We start from the raw sequence: 14,344 nt of genomic DNA, 5'->3' as shown, positions 1-14,344 counted from the left end.
GAGGGAGGGAGGGAGGGAGGGAGGGAGAGAGGGAGGGAGGGAGGGAGATTGGCTTTCAAACAATAAGCCAGAATGCAACACTAATAAAGTTGTTGTAGGAAGTACATGTATCTATTATTCTTTGTTTGTTTCCATGCCTGAAATATCTTGTTACATTTTTAAGGATGTGAACCATGCATTGTGAGCAGTTACCTTGGGAAGGGTGAGCCACTGGTTGCCTGTGGAAGGACCTAGAAGGAGCAATTCGGAGACAAGAGAAACATTTGATAGAACACTTAGTAAATTTCTGGATGCTCAAACCAAGAGAGAGCCATTACCTAGTTAAAGTGCCTAGTAAATTGTCTGAAAAGGGCCTGGGTGCAACTGAAGCAGAAATCACTTACCTGCCTGGGGCTGAGATGGGGACCGACTGTAAGTGGCCATTAGTGATATTTTTAGAATAGTGGAACTATTCTAAAAGCAGCTTGTGGTCCTGATTGCACAACGCTGTACATTTGTGAAATGGCATCCAACTGTACACTTAAAAATGGGAGGTTCATATATTTTCAGATTTTACTACAATAATGTTATTTAAAGAAAAGAAAAAGCTAAAGTTCAAATTATTTGGCCTGGAAATCCTATTTTTTTTTCTTTTTGGCAAAAAAAAAAGTGTTCTAGGAAAACATACAGATTGGAGAAGACAGACAACCACTGTCAGTGGAAATTTTTTAAATTATTACTGAGAAATATTCATAAGCCAAGCCTCTAGAAGTCACTGGCAGCTCCTCAATTTCCTTAGCTTAGCTGGTGGTATCCATGGGCTTGAGGCTGGCGTGTAAATGCTTTTCATTCTTGTAGCATAAAGAAGTCTAGAAGTCATGAAAACATGTCTAGGCACATTTTTAAAACAAACACAGACACACACACATGCATGCATATACACACACAGACAAAAACATGCACACACAGACACACACACACACACACACACTCCTGTATATATACTATTTTATCTCAGGTAGAGCCCTGCCTGTAGTTGCTTGACCTTGAACGACCCAGCTGGACCTTTCTCTTGCTCTGGGCTTCAATTCAACTCAGTATCCAGTTTCTATGGAGCAAGAGGAGGAGAAGGAGAAGCCCAATGACCAGCTAGACGCCCCACAAGGAATTCTTGAGGGGCACCTATACCTCAGACAGAATGTGTTCCTTTGGTTTGCAAACTAGCCTTTTCTTCAGGTTGAAAGGAGAGATGTCTTTATTGCTTTAATTACCATTACAAGAAGGAAACTTCTAGAGCTGTAATGAAGTCTTTGGGAGAATGGTATATCCCTGAGGACATTGTGGGAAGGTTTGAAAACTGATTGTTGGAAGAGAAACTTAAAACTGGTCTGAGTTTTTACTGGACTTAAAAGACTTGTAAACAGTACAAAGGCTGCCTCCTCTTGCTTAAGGGTCCCGATTATCTGGGTGAATGTCCTCAGTTTGAGCTCCTGACCTGAGTACATTTTGAAATACCTAGACACCTATCTCAGTTGAACTTCACCTTCAGCCCTCAGACTCTTGCCCAGCAAATGACTTCCGTGAGAAGAATCAAGAGTTCCTTACTTGTTCTGAAGTTTGGGAACAATCTACCTAGCTTCTATTTGAAATTAATCTTATTGTTCAGTGTCTGTATGGATATTTGTTCTAGCCCCAGTCTCAGAGATAACTGTCAAAACTTAGATTTTAAGCAAATGAATCCTGTTTCTCTTATCGTGAAATCAGATAGGCGTTTCAGATTCACTAACAGGTTGTGGGGCTTTTCTGAACATTTTAGCTGCTGCCTTCAAATTAATCCCTTAATTTCATCTCAAGAAAGAGAAATTCTGCCTGTTTAGGATTCCCCCTTGTATAGTCCTCTCACTCTGTCCTCAGATGACACTTACCCTGCATGCAGACAGACAGGCAGACAGACAGACATTCTGCCTCATGAGTCCTAAAGCTAAGCTTCAGGAGGAACTCCAGAGAGTACCTGCTTGGGCATGGCCATTTTTATTTCTTTGCTTCGGTCCCATTTTTTTTTCTTATCTTAGGTAATGGGGAGAGTGCCAACAATCTCCATTAATAAGACAGAAGGATGTCACCTGTACCTCAGTGAAGATGCCCTAGACTGTGAGATTGTGAGTGCCAAGTCGTCCGAGATGAACGTCCTGGTCCCTCAGGGTGACGATTATGTAAGTACCTTCCAAAAGCCTGCCCAGGAAGGTTTTTGTGGCATGTTCATGTTAGCACTTTTGGAGAGGGGCTCCTCACCTACCTTCTCATGGGCTTCATTTGAAGCCATCGTAACAGGCAGGTGAGGGAGGGAGCCAAAAAGAGAGTAAAGCTCCTCTTAACTTAAAGGTCTACCAGGAAGCTCGACAGAAAGGGCTCAAAACTCAAACAAAAACAAACAAACAAACAAACAAAAACCTGGAGTTGGATTCAGAAGCCTCACAATGGGGCCCAGAATCCGAGTTCTGTGGGGAAGTACATTCATGCCGTGACACATGGAGGTATGAGGAAAACCTTGATGTCAGTTCTTGCCTCCCTCCACCTTATTGGAGACACAGGAGTTCTTGTTCACCATTGTCAAAGCTTCTGGGGGTTATTCTCTCCTCCCTCCATCTTATCATAGAAGGGCAGAGATTGCAGGCATGGTTTATGTATGGGTTTGGGGGATGCACACTCAGGCCCTCCTGCTTAGACAGACAAGCACCTTGCCCACTGAGCCGTCTTCCCACCACCCCCAGAATCTTGATTCTTAGCAGGCTCCCAAGTAAGTCCTCATACCATCAGCCCATAGAATTCTCCATTTAGAAATACCAGCCCAAGTAATTCAGCCAGAACTTCCTTTACATCCTCTCCCCCAATGAAGCAGTTTCTAGGAGAATCGCTTTAGATGTCCACCCATGTCAACGTTGAGTAAGATTAAGTAAACCTATGTTTTTGGATTCTGAAGTACAGCAGATCTGCTCATTGTGTGTAGAAACTAACACACGGAGAGTTCTAAATCTAATTGGGCAGGGCAGGAGGAGGCAGCAAATGAGACATGTGGCTGCTTTCAAGAGAAGAGCCACATCAGCTTGGTGGGACACTTACCAGCTATCTACAGGTTGCAATCAGCAGTCAGGTTGATTTCCTTAAAGCAGATATTATCCATATCCCTCGGTACTTTCTCGGGCCCTACCCTCACATACCACAGACTGTAGCCTAGAATGCCTCATTTGAGTTTAAAGCACAATACTGTGCAAACAGTGAGTCATGGGTTCACCACTTGCCTGTGGAGATGCTGACCCTACTTGAGACAAGCATTCCCTCTTGGGCTCTCAGCCAGTACAGCCGGGCAGCAGAGTAAGGACAGCCACATGTCAGGCCATCCCTGGTCTTTGTAGCTGTTTAAGCAGAACGTCCAGCTGTGTGGGAATTGGATCATCTGAGATAAGCTTCGGGGTTTGGATGAGCACCTCAGAGTCCTTAAGCTAGTCTCTGAGCATGCTACCAGGCATCTGTAAGTGTTTAAGATGTCCAAATGGATTCAAGTACAGAGCCCTGATTGAGACCCACTGGCTTAGAAGCGGTGGTTCTCAACCTGTGGATCATGACCCTTGTGGGGGTCTAACAACCCTTTCACAGGGTCACCTATCAATATTAAACGGTGGCAGCGTTAGGAAGGTCAAGAACCACTGACTTACAGAATGAAATATAGTCAAAGCCTGCTTTTATTTTTTTATTAAAAAGAACCTTTGCCTCTTTGAATCAGTGACCTTGCTCCCTCAAGTTGCTGGACCTCTTCACTCACTCTCCAGGAGGATGTGGGGAGGAGCAGTGCAGACCCTGCCCTGGGTGTCAGGATGTGGGAATGGACAGTGGGCATGCTTCATCCTGATGGAAACCAACCTCCCAGAGAAGAGCCATGGATGTATCCATATCTCTGATGCTGCAGCACCATACTACCAAAGAGGCCTTCTTCATGGCTGGGCATAGGGCTCAGAGATCTCTGTTCCTAGCACACAGTAGGACCTGAGTTCCATCCCCAACTCCAGGTCTGGAACATTCCACTTGAGAACAAACACAAAGCTATGTTTGCACTCAAAGAAGAATATCAGAAGTGACAGCAGGTACACAGGTGCATTAGATTGCTCAACAATAGTCCTGTTGTGGCTGAAGACCTACATTTGGAGTCTTAGTACCTAGGAGGTTGGGATAGGAGAATGATGAGGATCAAGGCCAGCCTGGGTTACAAAGTACAAGACCCTGTATCAAAAATAATTTGGTTTGTCTATTGAAGATTTCATTCTAGTATTCTTTATTACAGTAAAATAAGTAAATAAATCATTTCTATGGAAAATCTAGTGAGGCTCCAGAAGCCAGAGCCAAGGGGCTTGAGTTCATGTGTGCTTATATGCATGTGTGTGTGTACGTGTGTGCGTGTGTGTGTGTATGTGTGTGTGTAGTGTGTGGTGTGTGGAGTGTATGTGTGGTGTGTGGGGTTGTGTGGTGTGTGGAGTGTATGTGTGGTGTGTGGGGTTGTGTGGTGTGTGGGTTGGCACTTGCGTACGTGTACGTGTTCTCAAGCCCTGAGGACATTTCTACAATGTCTCAAAGAATAAATAAGTCTGGCCCATTCGCACACTGATTTCCCCTGAGAATTTGAAGACCAGAGCTTCTCATTCTCTTTCCCAGTCTTGCTGAGTCAGAATCTGCCTGTTACTAAGATCATAGGCTGAATCCGCGCCTGTTTGATGGAGGTCAGTAGCTAAGAGAACTTGGTATGTTGGCTGCTCTGCTTCCTGCCACTGTCACTCCAGACCCCGCTGCTGAAACTCACAGACCTTGCTCCCTGGGGATGACATCTCAGCAGCCCTGAGCTCAGGAGGCCTTCAGAGGTCGCCTGAGTTTGTTCGTGTCTGGTTCTCATACGAATGCCTAACTTGAGGCTCTGGGTGTAGCTCAGGTGCAGTATTTGCCTACCATGAATGAGGTCCTGGGTTCTACATTAACCCGTGGCAGATACCTGTAATCCCAAAATTCAGAAGGTAGAGGCAGAAGGATTGGAGGTTTGAGGTCAGCTTCAGTCAAGTATAAAGTGAGTTCAAAGCTAACCTGGGTATTTGAGGTCTGTCTCAAAAAGTAAGCCTGGTTCCTCATAAGCACAGATGATAGGATGATCCCAGCATGAAGTCACAGACCATGCTGGTCTGCCAGTAACTCAGCCTCTCTATGGTGCAGATTGAGATCTGATACAATTTCTTTCGCCCATCATATGTCACCCATGATCCTTCAACCTGTCTGCAGGAGCGTACCATATAAATAACTGTCCTTTTCAACTTCTTCCAGAGAGAATTTCCCATTCCTGAGCAGTTCAAGACAATATGGGATGGATCCAAACTGGTCACGGAACCCGCAGAAATCATGGCCTGACATCCAAGAGACATCCTTCCCGCGTCTCCTCTAGCAAACAGAAGCAAGCAGCTAATAGGAGCTAGATGTCACCATAGCCCCGGCGTCTATGTCAGCGGCCTGCAGTTCTGTGCTGTGGAAAACAGTATCTTTTCTGGCGAGCTTTTATGGGCGTTTTGAAATAGTTAACATTTGATCATGATTTGTGCGTGATTTGTACTTCCATATGATAACTAGTAAACACAGCAGTTAAAGGGAAAAGAAGTCTTTGCCCATGGTATCATGAAGACTGTAACTGATAAGGAAAAGTTCTGCCTATTTCTTCCTTTCCGTTTAATTCCTAGTTGAAGAAAATGAAGCCTTAGAGATTCTATGTTTTTACCTTTTAGACAACTTTAACATGATGAAGTAGTCTTGTGCCCTGAAGAATAAGAGTCTATTTTTTAATTTTTACATGTTCACCTTTATCGGTGTGAACATCATGTTAGCATGAATGCATACTTCGATCCATGTTTTTGCAAACACAGACATATACACGAAGAGGAAACTTCTAAGGAAACACAATATACTCTTTATAGTCATTGAAAAACGAAAGAAATCTTAACTCCTCATCTTAAATATCTTTCTCCTGAGTCACTTTGAAAATTCTTATTTGTCTGCATATCCCTAAGACAAAGGGTGGTGGTGGGGAGAGGAGGGGTGGGGCGGGATGGGGAGGGGACTCAGTCCTCATTGTTCGTTTGTAATACTCATGGTTCTGTTCCAAAAATAGCTCAACCTTTGCTCTGTAGTTTTGAAGTCGCCCATACTATCAGACAACCCCATACTGGTCTCTAACGCTTATTATAGATGGGTCCCTTTTCCATTGGCCAGGCTAACCAGCCTCAAAGACAAACGCCCAAGAGCCAGAGACTGTTGCTTCTCAAATCAGTTGTTTGGCTCTGGTTGGGTTTTCTAGTCTTGATAGTACACACTCCTCCAGGTGAGCAGCAACGCTCTCCTTGTCTTGTCTCTGCACATGGCTGAGCACTCAGCAGCTTTTGTGTGACCAAGCGTAGCGCTAAGCTGTTGGAACCAGTGGGACATCGAGATTGTGCCTAGGAAGGCCTCGCTGGCTGTCACTTTCGGTTTTTGAATCGCTTCTACATACATACAGTATTCACATCACTGGTGTTTGTGTATCAAGGTTTTACTATAAAAGTTTGGTCCTTATAAACTATGTTGTAGCTATAGTAAGTATAATTTTTGAACAGTAAAGTTATATTAAGTAAAAACTAATTGTTTAAATACCAAGATGAATTCTGGTTTGATTTTTTTTTTTTTTAGGGGGAGGGTGTTTGTTTGCATTTGGTTTGTTCTGTTTTATCGTTTGCTTGCTTGTTTGTTTGTTGATTTGTTTGTTGTCAGCAAGAGATACAAAGTGAGAAGATGATACCTAAAAAATAAAATAAAATAAATGACAGGGCCGGAGAGATGGCTCAGCAGTTAAGAGTTGTGTAATGCTAAGCCTGACAACCAGAGTTTCATCTCCGGGAACCATGTGGTGGAAGGACAGAAGTGACTTACACAAGACATCCTCCGACCTCTGCACGCACATCATGAATGCACGTGTCAACACATACACACACACACACACACACACACACACAAATAAGTTTTTTAAAAAAATTTAAACTTAGGAGCTGGAGAGATGGCTCAGTGGTTAAGAGCACTGACTGCTCTTCCAGAGGTCCTGAGTTCAATTCCCAGCAACCACATGGTGGCTCATAACCATCTGTAGTAGGATCCAATGCCCTCTTCCGGTGTGTCTGAAGACAGCTACAGTGTGTTCACATATATAAAATAAATAAATCTTAAAAAAATAAAAATAAAAAAATAATTTAAAAAATTTAAACTTAAAAAAAAAAAAAGTCAAAATGGAGCTGGAGACCTGGCTCAGCAGTTAAGAGCTCTGCTGTTCTTGTAGAGGACCCACATTCAACTCCATCACCCACCCAACAACTCACAACTCAACTGTAACTCCAGTTCTAAGGGATCTGTCATCCTCATGGGTACCTGGATGCATGTGGTGCACCTGCACACTCGGTAACACACATATGTAAAAGTTATATTTTAAAAGTCAAAATGAAAATCACCGTCAGATCATATTACATATTTGCATTATAGTTGCCTTATGTAACCAGGGTTGTTTTTTTTTTCTAATTAAGAAATAAAACAAGAAGGAAAGAAAGTGGCAGAAAGTGGCAGAAAGGCTCCTGTGTCTCTTTAGTATTTTAGAATGAAACTGAAATCCCACAGGCAGTCTTCACTGTAAATCCTCTCCTGGATAATACTGCCCACAACTCAGCTCAGTCCCTTCTGAAAGTCTTCCCTTTCATGTACCTGTAGGAATAACAGGGGATGCATACCTTTTAGTTTATCCCTTCACTATTGGAAATGTTTTCATCAGCTTCTTTGAAACCATGACTCTGCCTCGTCTGTTTTCAAAGAGGCAGATGCTGGGATCCAGGGACATCAGGCTCTGAGCAGAGAGAAGCAACAGTAGGTCAGGTGAAGGCTGCAGCAGCTCGCCCTACCGACTGGAGTTTCCTTAGTCTAGTCACCTGGAGGTACTCCCAGGGTGACATCAGTGGTTCCTTCCTGATCATCAATGACATTCCAGACACTGCCTTTTCCTGGTTGAACTCCCTTTGTGTGTGACAGGTATCTCTGCACCCTCTCCCTCCCTCCCCCCCTGCCCCATCTCTACCTCTTCAGTTCCTCAGTGTTCTTTTGTCTCCATTCAGTTCATTGCCTGCATGGATGACACTCAAACCTCCCCAGTTCCTGACTCTCGATGTCCCTAGATTGTTTCCATCTGCTTTTCCCAGCTTCTCAGTGTGGCTGGAGTCACACACGTTTTCCACATGTAATCCAGTTTCCCTTAGCTTCCTGTGAAGTCTAAGGCCCTGTCTTAGTCACTTGTTGTTCTGTTTAAATAGCTAATAAGAACAATTTCAAAAAGGATGGATTTATTTTGGCTTATAGTTTTAAGGGATGCAGTCCGTCTCTGTGGGGAAGGCGTGGTAGCAGGAACATGACGTAACTTGTGAAATAAGTTTAATTATATCTATCCCTGTCTTAGCTTTCAAACGGATGAGACTCGGACTATGATTTCTTTGTGTAGCTTTGTGCAATTACTGGGGGGAATTACCCCTAATGTATCTTTCTTAATGTTAAACTGTCTACTTCCCCAGCTGTGCCTCCCCCAAACCAAATACTTGCTGTTTGAGTCTTCCTGGATTATTTCTGCTCCACCAACCTGTCCTCAGGATCCATTTCACTTGGGCACGTGCTCCTGATCCATCATATCCCATGGAGACCTCTTCTTCTCTCCATCTTCCTCCTCCGAGAGTCTTCTTTCTCTCCCTTTCTTCTTGTGGTCCCTATCTGCGACCTCCAACCTGGTCACCCAAGCCCTGCCTACCTCTGTTCACCTCAGTAATTGGCTATCATCAGTTTTATTTAACCAATCATTTTAAATTGGGGAGCGAGGTTTACTCAACAAGGGCTAGTGTATGAGGGAATTTGCTGGTCTTGGGGCAGCCAAGTCTTGGGGATACAGAATTTAGCATATGAATACATTAGCAACACCAGACCAACCCCCAACAGTAGCTGGGCACATTGAAGAGATCGAAACAGGAAGTGGAGCCTGGCTGTCAAATCTCAAGGCCAGTGACCCACATCCCCTAGCAAAGCTCCGCCTCCTAAAGAGGTTCCATAACCTTCAAAAGCAGCCTCAGCTGCCAGAAACCAAGTATTCAAACATAGGAATCTGTGGGGGATGGGGGGCATTGCACACTGAAGCCACAGCAGGCCTCTGGTACTTCTTGTCACAGATTTATACTTCCCTTCTCCTGTGGTAGGACATGTGGATAGGAAGTGAAGATGGGAGAAATCAGCTCAGTCTTCTTTTACAGTACAATGTCTGAGATGGTCTTCATAGCCCAGGCTGAACTGTAACTTGCTAGGTAGCCCATGCTGGCCTTGAAGTCACAGTAAATCTCTTACCACAGCCGTGGGGGTGCTGAGGTTATAGGAGTGAGCCATCATGACTGGCTCAGGGTTCAGTTTTAGCCATGTGTTTTCAGGATGTCTCTGTGGCATAGAACTGAAAATGTCAGCCAGTAGATGTGCAGTTCTGGCGTCCTCTCTGACACCAGTGCCCTAGGAATTATTTCATGAGCTAAATATTCAAAAAAAAAAAAAAACCAAAGAAAAAGAAGAAGAACCTCATTAAACATGCTCATTACAAGAACTTATTTTAAAAGGTTGGTACTGTCTGTACCACTGTAGGTTCAGAAGCAGTTTTGACAGCCATTTTGAGGGCTTTTATCCCTGCACTGGAGACAGGCTGGTTTATGTTAGCTCTATTGAACACATTTAAGTATTTCTGTGTGTAAGACAGCTGCTGTCTGCTCTGCCTGTAGACGTGAAACCAGCTCAAATCACCTCACCGATGTTCACCCTGATTGCCCCAGATGGTTTTTGTTCCTCTGTTTGTTTAGTAACTTGGCGCAGAATAGACAACGAACAAAGGGTAATGTTTGCCGCAAAGAGTTTGTGTTCAAGTTTCCCTCTAGTACAAAGTCTGGTTTCATAGTCAAAGATAAGTTTTTGCCTAAAGCTGTAACTTTAGATGTTTGGGGTCTAAGTCCATTTTCTCTCTTTTAGTACATTGCATTTTAGAAGCAGGGTATAGTGACACATGCCTGGAATCCCAGCCCTTGGACGGTGGAAGCAGGAGAATCTGGCTTTCAAGGTCATGGTCATTTCCAAAGTGAGTTCAAGGTCATCCAGGGCTACAGAAGATCAAGTCTCAAAACAACAAACAAAACACATCTTTTAGGACCACCAATCATCAATTTAAAGGTGATGTCTCATTATGACACAAAGAACCAAATGAAAGATACATCCCTTATTAAAGCATAATGCCAATGTTTAGATTCCATTTGCCAACATCACTGAAAAAAAAATCTTTTTAAAAGAAATCAGCTGATGCTGAGAAGGTAGCTCAGTTGGTAGAGTGCTTGATACCTACCTGGGCATGAAGGCCTGGGATCAAACTACATTAAACAGATAAGGTAGCTGAGTTTAGGATCAAAAGTTCAAAGCTATCTTTGGCTACTTAGCAAGCTTGCAGCCAGTCTGGGCACACAAGACTTTATCTATGAATGAATGAATGAATGAATGAATGATAAAGTCAGATGGTAATTCCCTAAGATCAATAATTCATTCTGACAACTAAACAGAAACCATGTCTTTTTAAAATATTTTTAATAATAACCTTACAAATTGACTGGTTTTACTGGAAAGTCAATAAACCTGCCAGGGAAATCTGTCTACGAATATAACAATTGTGTAACGTTGATTAGGAAAGCTCAAGGTTTGCTCGCAAAGACTGATGGTCCTTTCCTGCTCATTGTTCCAGTGGGGCATAGTCATGGCACTAACAACACGTGCCCTCTCACAGCCTGTCCTGCCTGCAGCTGTCCTGCCTCCCACATTTTGATCAAGTTTCAAAGTTGTGACACAAAGCCAGTGTCAGGTGGACTATCAGTGCCAGGAACATGACTGCTTTCTGCAATCAAGTTTCAATGTGTCAGTCTTCTTTTGCGGAGCGTTCAAAGACCTCTGTCCGTGGTTTCACTACAGGACGGGGAGGCAGTGTGAGAACACTTTCCAAGAGCTGTGGAACAAATACTGCAGAGAAAAGACCCCCGCACTGAGATGTTGAGGTCAGAAAGCGCTGAGGTTGAGTGGGAGATCTTGCCTCAAAAATACTAGTGAAAGGGTGGGCTGCATAATTCAGAGGAGGAAAATACTTGCACAGACCTAAGGATCCAAATTTAATATCTGGAACCCATGGTGAGAAGGGAAAAAATAAACCATAAACTCCTGAAAGCTGTCCTCTGTCCTCCACAGGTGCCTGTGTACACACACACACACACACACACACACACACACACACACACATCCACACACAAATAATAAACGTAAGACAGGAGGAAGCATGGAAAAAGGAAGGCAGGAAGCTTCCTGCACTATAGCTCTTAAAGATGGTATAAGTGCGTATTCTTCCTAGTCTAGGTATACAGACACTCTGACTGAGTCCCCAGGCATCTCCTATGCTGTCTTAAATCTGCACCATTCATGATGGCAAATAGAAGCATAAGTGTTAGTACTTATTTTATACATTGGATCAGAAGGAAGTTAATCATATATATCTACAGGAAGACATACTTGAAAAGCTAAGTGATTCAAACATCTGTCGAGGTTCTAGGTCAGGGTCAGCCTTTTCTTGAGTTCTGTTGCAGCCATATACCAGGATGGGAAGAATAAAGACCAACTGTGGTGGGCACTGCATCTGGTGAATGTAAAAAGGAATGAGCCCCCCACTGTTGACAACTAAAGTCTGATTCACGGAGTTATCAAAAAGGCTCTCTCACTTGTTAGCATCTGAAATAATTATGCCAGCAATATGGCCTACATTCTGCATGCTTCGTCTACCAACTGGCTAGACAGCTACTTCCTCTAATTAAATTAACCTCCTCTGCAGTTCACAGAAGTGTGTGTCTATTTTCCTCAAAAAGAATTCAGTGTCCTATGAGACAGAGACAGTTCCAATAGCTTGTCATCGATTAAGAGGTAGGCTCGCAGCTCATTAATCCATTAAGAAAGTAAGCACATTCTTGCGTTCATTGGACAGAAGTTGCTGTGAAGGTTGTGGGACCTGGTTTTCATACGGGAGCTGCCGGAGGTAAGCCCATCCAACCAATGCCTGTAGCACCTTTAAAGAAAGATGTAACCCTTTAAAACAAAATCAGCGCTGGGAGGTGACCCAGTGAATAAAGTGCTTACTATGCAAGCATGAGGACCAGAGTTCAAAAAACAGGCTGGATGTGGCAACACAGGTCCTCAATCCCTGAGGAACCAAAACCAGGAAGAGCACAAACCAGCCGAACTAGCCAATCAGTGAGCTCCACATTGAGGGAGAGAAATGGTCTCAACTAATAACACCTCAGAGTGCTCAACTGCAAATGACACATGTATAACACAACCCCTATACCCAAGACTCAGAACATCACAGAAGAAAGGATGGGAAGGCTGTAAGAGCCAGAGGACCACGATGTCTGCTGAGAGAGTTTCCAGTGTATGGCAGGGAAGCTGCATCCATGATGTCTCAACAATATGACCCTCTAAACAATAGCAGCACAGTGACGCCAGGTGACAGGCCAAGGTGGATAGAGGAGACCTTCCAGGCCCCGCCCTTGAGGAAGAACTGCAGATAATTAGTAGCTGCTGAGAGAGGGGGCATCAGTCTTCTCCAAGATGAGCATATATGTATGATAATAATAATTAAAATATAATGTTATACATTTGAGAGGAAATGGGGAGGCATGGGAGGAGTCGGAAGGAGAGAGGAAGGGGTAGAAACTATGTATACTTTAACTGAAAGAAAAAAAATCCCACTTAGAGCCAAGGACTCCACAGTCTCATTCTGTGCACCTTGACCAGCCGTGGGTCTCTGTATAAAATCACCATCTATTGAAAGAAGAAATCTGCCGGGCAGTGGTGGCGCACGCCTTTAATCCCAGCACTTGGGAGGCAGAGGCAGGCGGATTTCTGAGTTCGAGGCCAGCCTGGTTTACAGGGTGAGTTCCAGGACAGCCAGGGCTACACAGAGAAACCCTGTCTCGAAAAACGGAAAACAAATAAGACAAAACAAAAAAATAAAAAAGAAAGAAGAAATCCTCTAATGGGGGTTGAGAAATGTACTAATCGATGGGTATAAAGATAACTTAGGGGACAGTTTAATATTATGTCCACTTAGCAGAATAATTGTGCCCCCTAGAGCCTAGGACCTAGTAAGTCATGATGCTTTGACCCAGTTAGCAGTAGCAGGTACGAGTTCTGTTTTATGGAGTGGCCTATGAATCCAAGCAGAAAGTGATTGGTTACGTCTAGGACATTCCTACCACTGCTTCACTAGAGGCATATCTTGTCAGGCTAGTCATCATTATAACTCATAGGGTTCATAGTTGAGTAAGATTGTTGAATACTTTCTGATGGATTAGCATAAATAGAACCTTCTAGCAGTTTAAAAGCTACTCGGTAAGGACGAAGCTTCCAGGTCGGTACCAGATTGACTTCTCCGTGCTCAATGGCTCAGTTACGTCTTGTCTCCAGCAGCCGCATCTTTTCAGAAAAGGCCTGGGAATAACCAAGAGCGATAGCTATGGCTTGTAACGTTTGGGGGTGAACTGGGGTTCCTCTGAGCAACAATTCAAAAAAGAGGTGACCCGTGTGTGCCACCAAACTTCTCATTTGATAGCCTATGACATCTGGAGAGGCGTGGCCCCACACATTCTCCCACAGGAGTTGGGTATTTTTGTGGGAAAGGGGACAGAACGGTTGTGTGAGACAAAAGTACTGAATGTCTATAGCAAAAAGTTATTTGTTGGACATTAAATGCAAGACTGTTGCTCTCCAGCCCAGTACATGCACATGCTCCTTCATATTCTCTCCCCCCCTCCATTAATTGGCTTAAAAAATGAATACAATATATTTCTATCACAATGTTTCTCCTTTTATAACTCCTCCTAGGTCTCCTACCTCCTTACCCGGCCAACTCCATATTCTTTCTCTCTCAAAACAAACAAAACCCCCCAAAACAACATGGAGTCTATCTTGTGTTGGCTAACTACTCCTAGGCACTCCAGGGCCTGCTGTGAGGTGTGGTTGATATACCCAGTGAGTCTCTGCTGAAGAAAACCAAGTTTCCCTTTCCTAGCAGGTCTATCAGTTGTGATTAGCTTCTTGGTTGGGAGCGGGACTCTTCTTTGTTCTGGTTTGAACTTGTATGTGTGTCTTGTGCCTGCTATCACACACACCCAGAGAGAGA

General features: G+C 43.8%; 1 protein-coding gene and 1 long non-coding RNA gene across 3 annotated transcripts in view; one reads left to right on the top strand and one right to left on the bottom strand.

Annotated features, from left to right (window-relative positions):
* Nucleotides 1-6,065, top strand: part of Cap2 (cyclase associated actin cytoskeleton regulatory protein 2) — a 148,407-nt gene extending 142,342 nt beyond the window's left edge. For both annotated transcript variants that reach the window (XM_028763265.1, XM_028763266.1), the window contains exons 12-13: nucleotides 2,052-2,192; nucleotides 5,338-6,065. In XM_028763265.1, the coding sequence (XP_028619098.1) occupies nucleotides 2,052-2,192; nucleotides 5,338-5,421 (225 nt within the window). In that variant the 3' untranslated portion in view covers nucleotides 5,422-6,065. The remainder of the gene's footprint in view (nucleotides 1-2,051; nucleotides 2,193-5,337) is intronic.
* A 506-nt stretch (nucleotides 6,066-6,571) lies between these two features.
* On the bottom strand, nucleotides 6,572-7,900 carry LOC114617658. The gene is made up of 2 exons (XR_003710834.1): nucleotides 7,809-7,900; nucleotides 6,572-6,835 (listed from the first exon to the last, which is right to left on the bottom strand). It is a non-coding gene; the product is annotated as an uncharacterized LOC114617658 (long non-coding RNA).
* Nucleotides 7,901-14,344: the final 6,444 nt, after the last annotated feature.

Source organism: Grammomys surdaster, unplaced genomic scaffold, assembly GCF_004785775.1.
Source record: "Grammomys surdaster isolate TR1022 unplaced genomic scaffold, NIH_TR_1.0 137, whole genome shotgun sequence".
Classification (NCBI taxonomy): domain Eukaryota; kingdom Metazoa; phylum Chordata; class Mammalia; order Rodentia; family Muridae; genus Grammomys; species Grammomys surdaster.
This window is presented reverse-complemented; position numbering and strand designations above follow the sequence as displayed.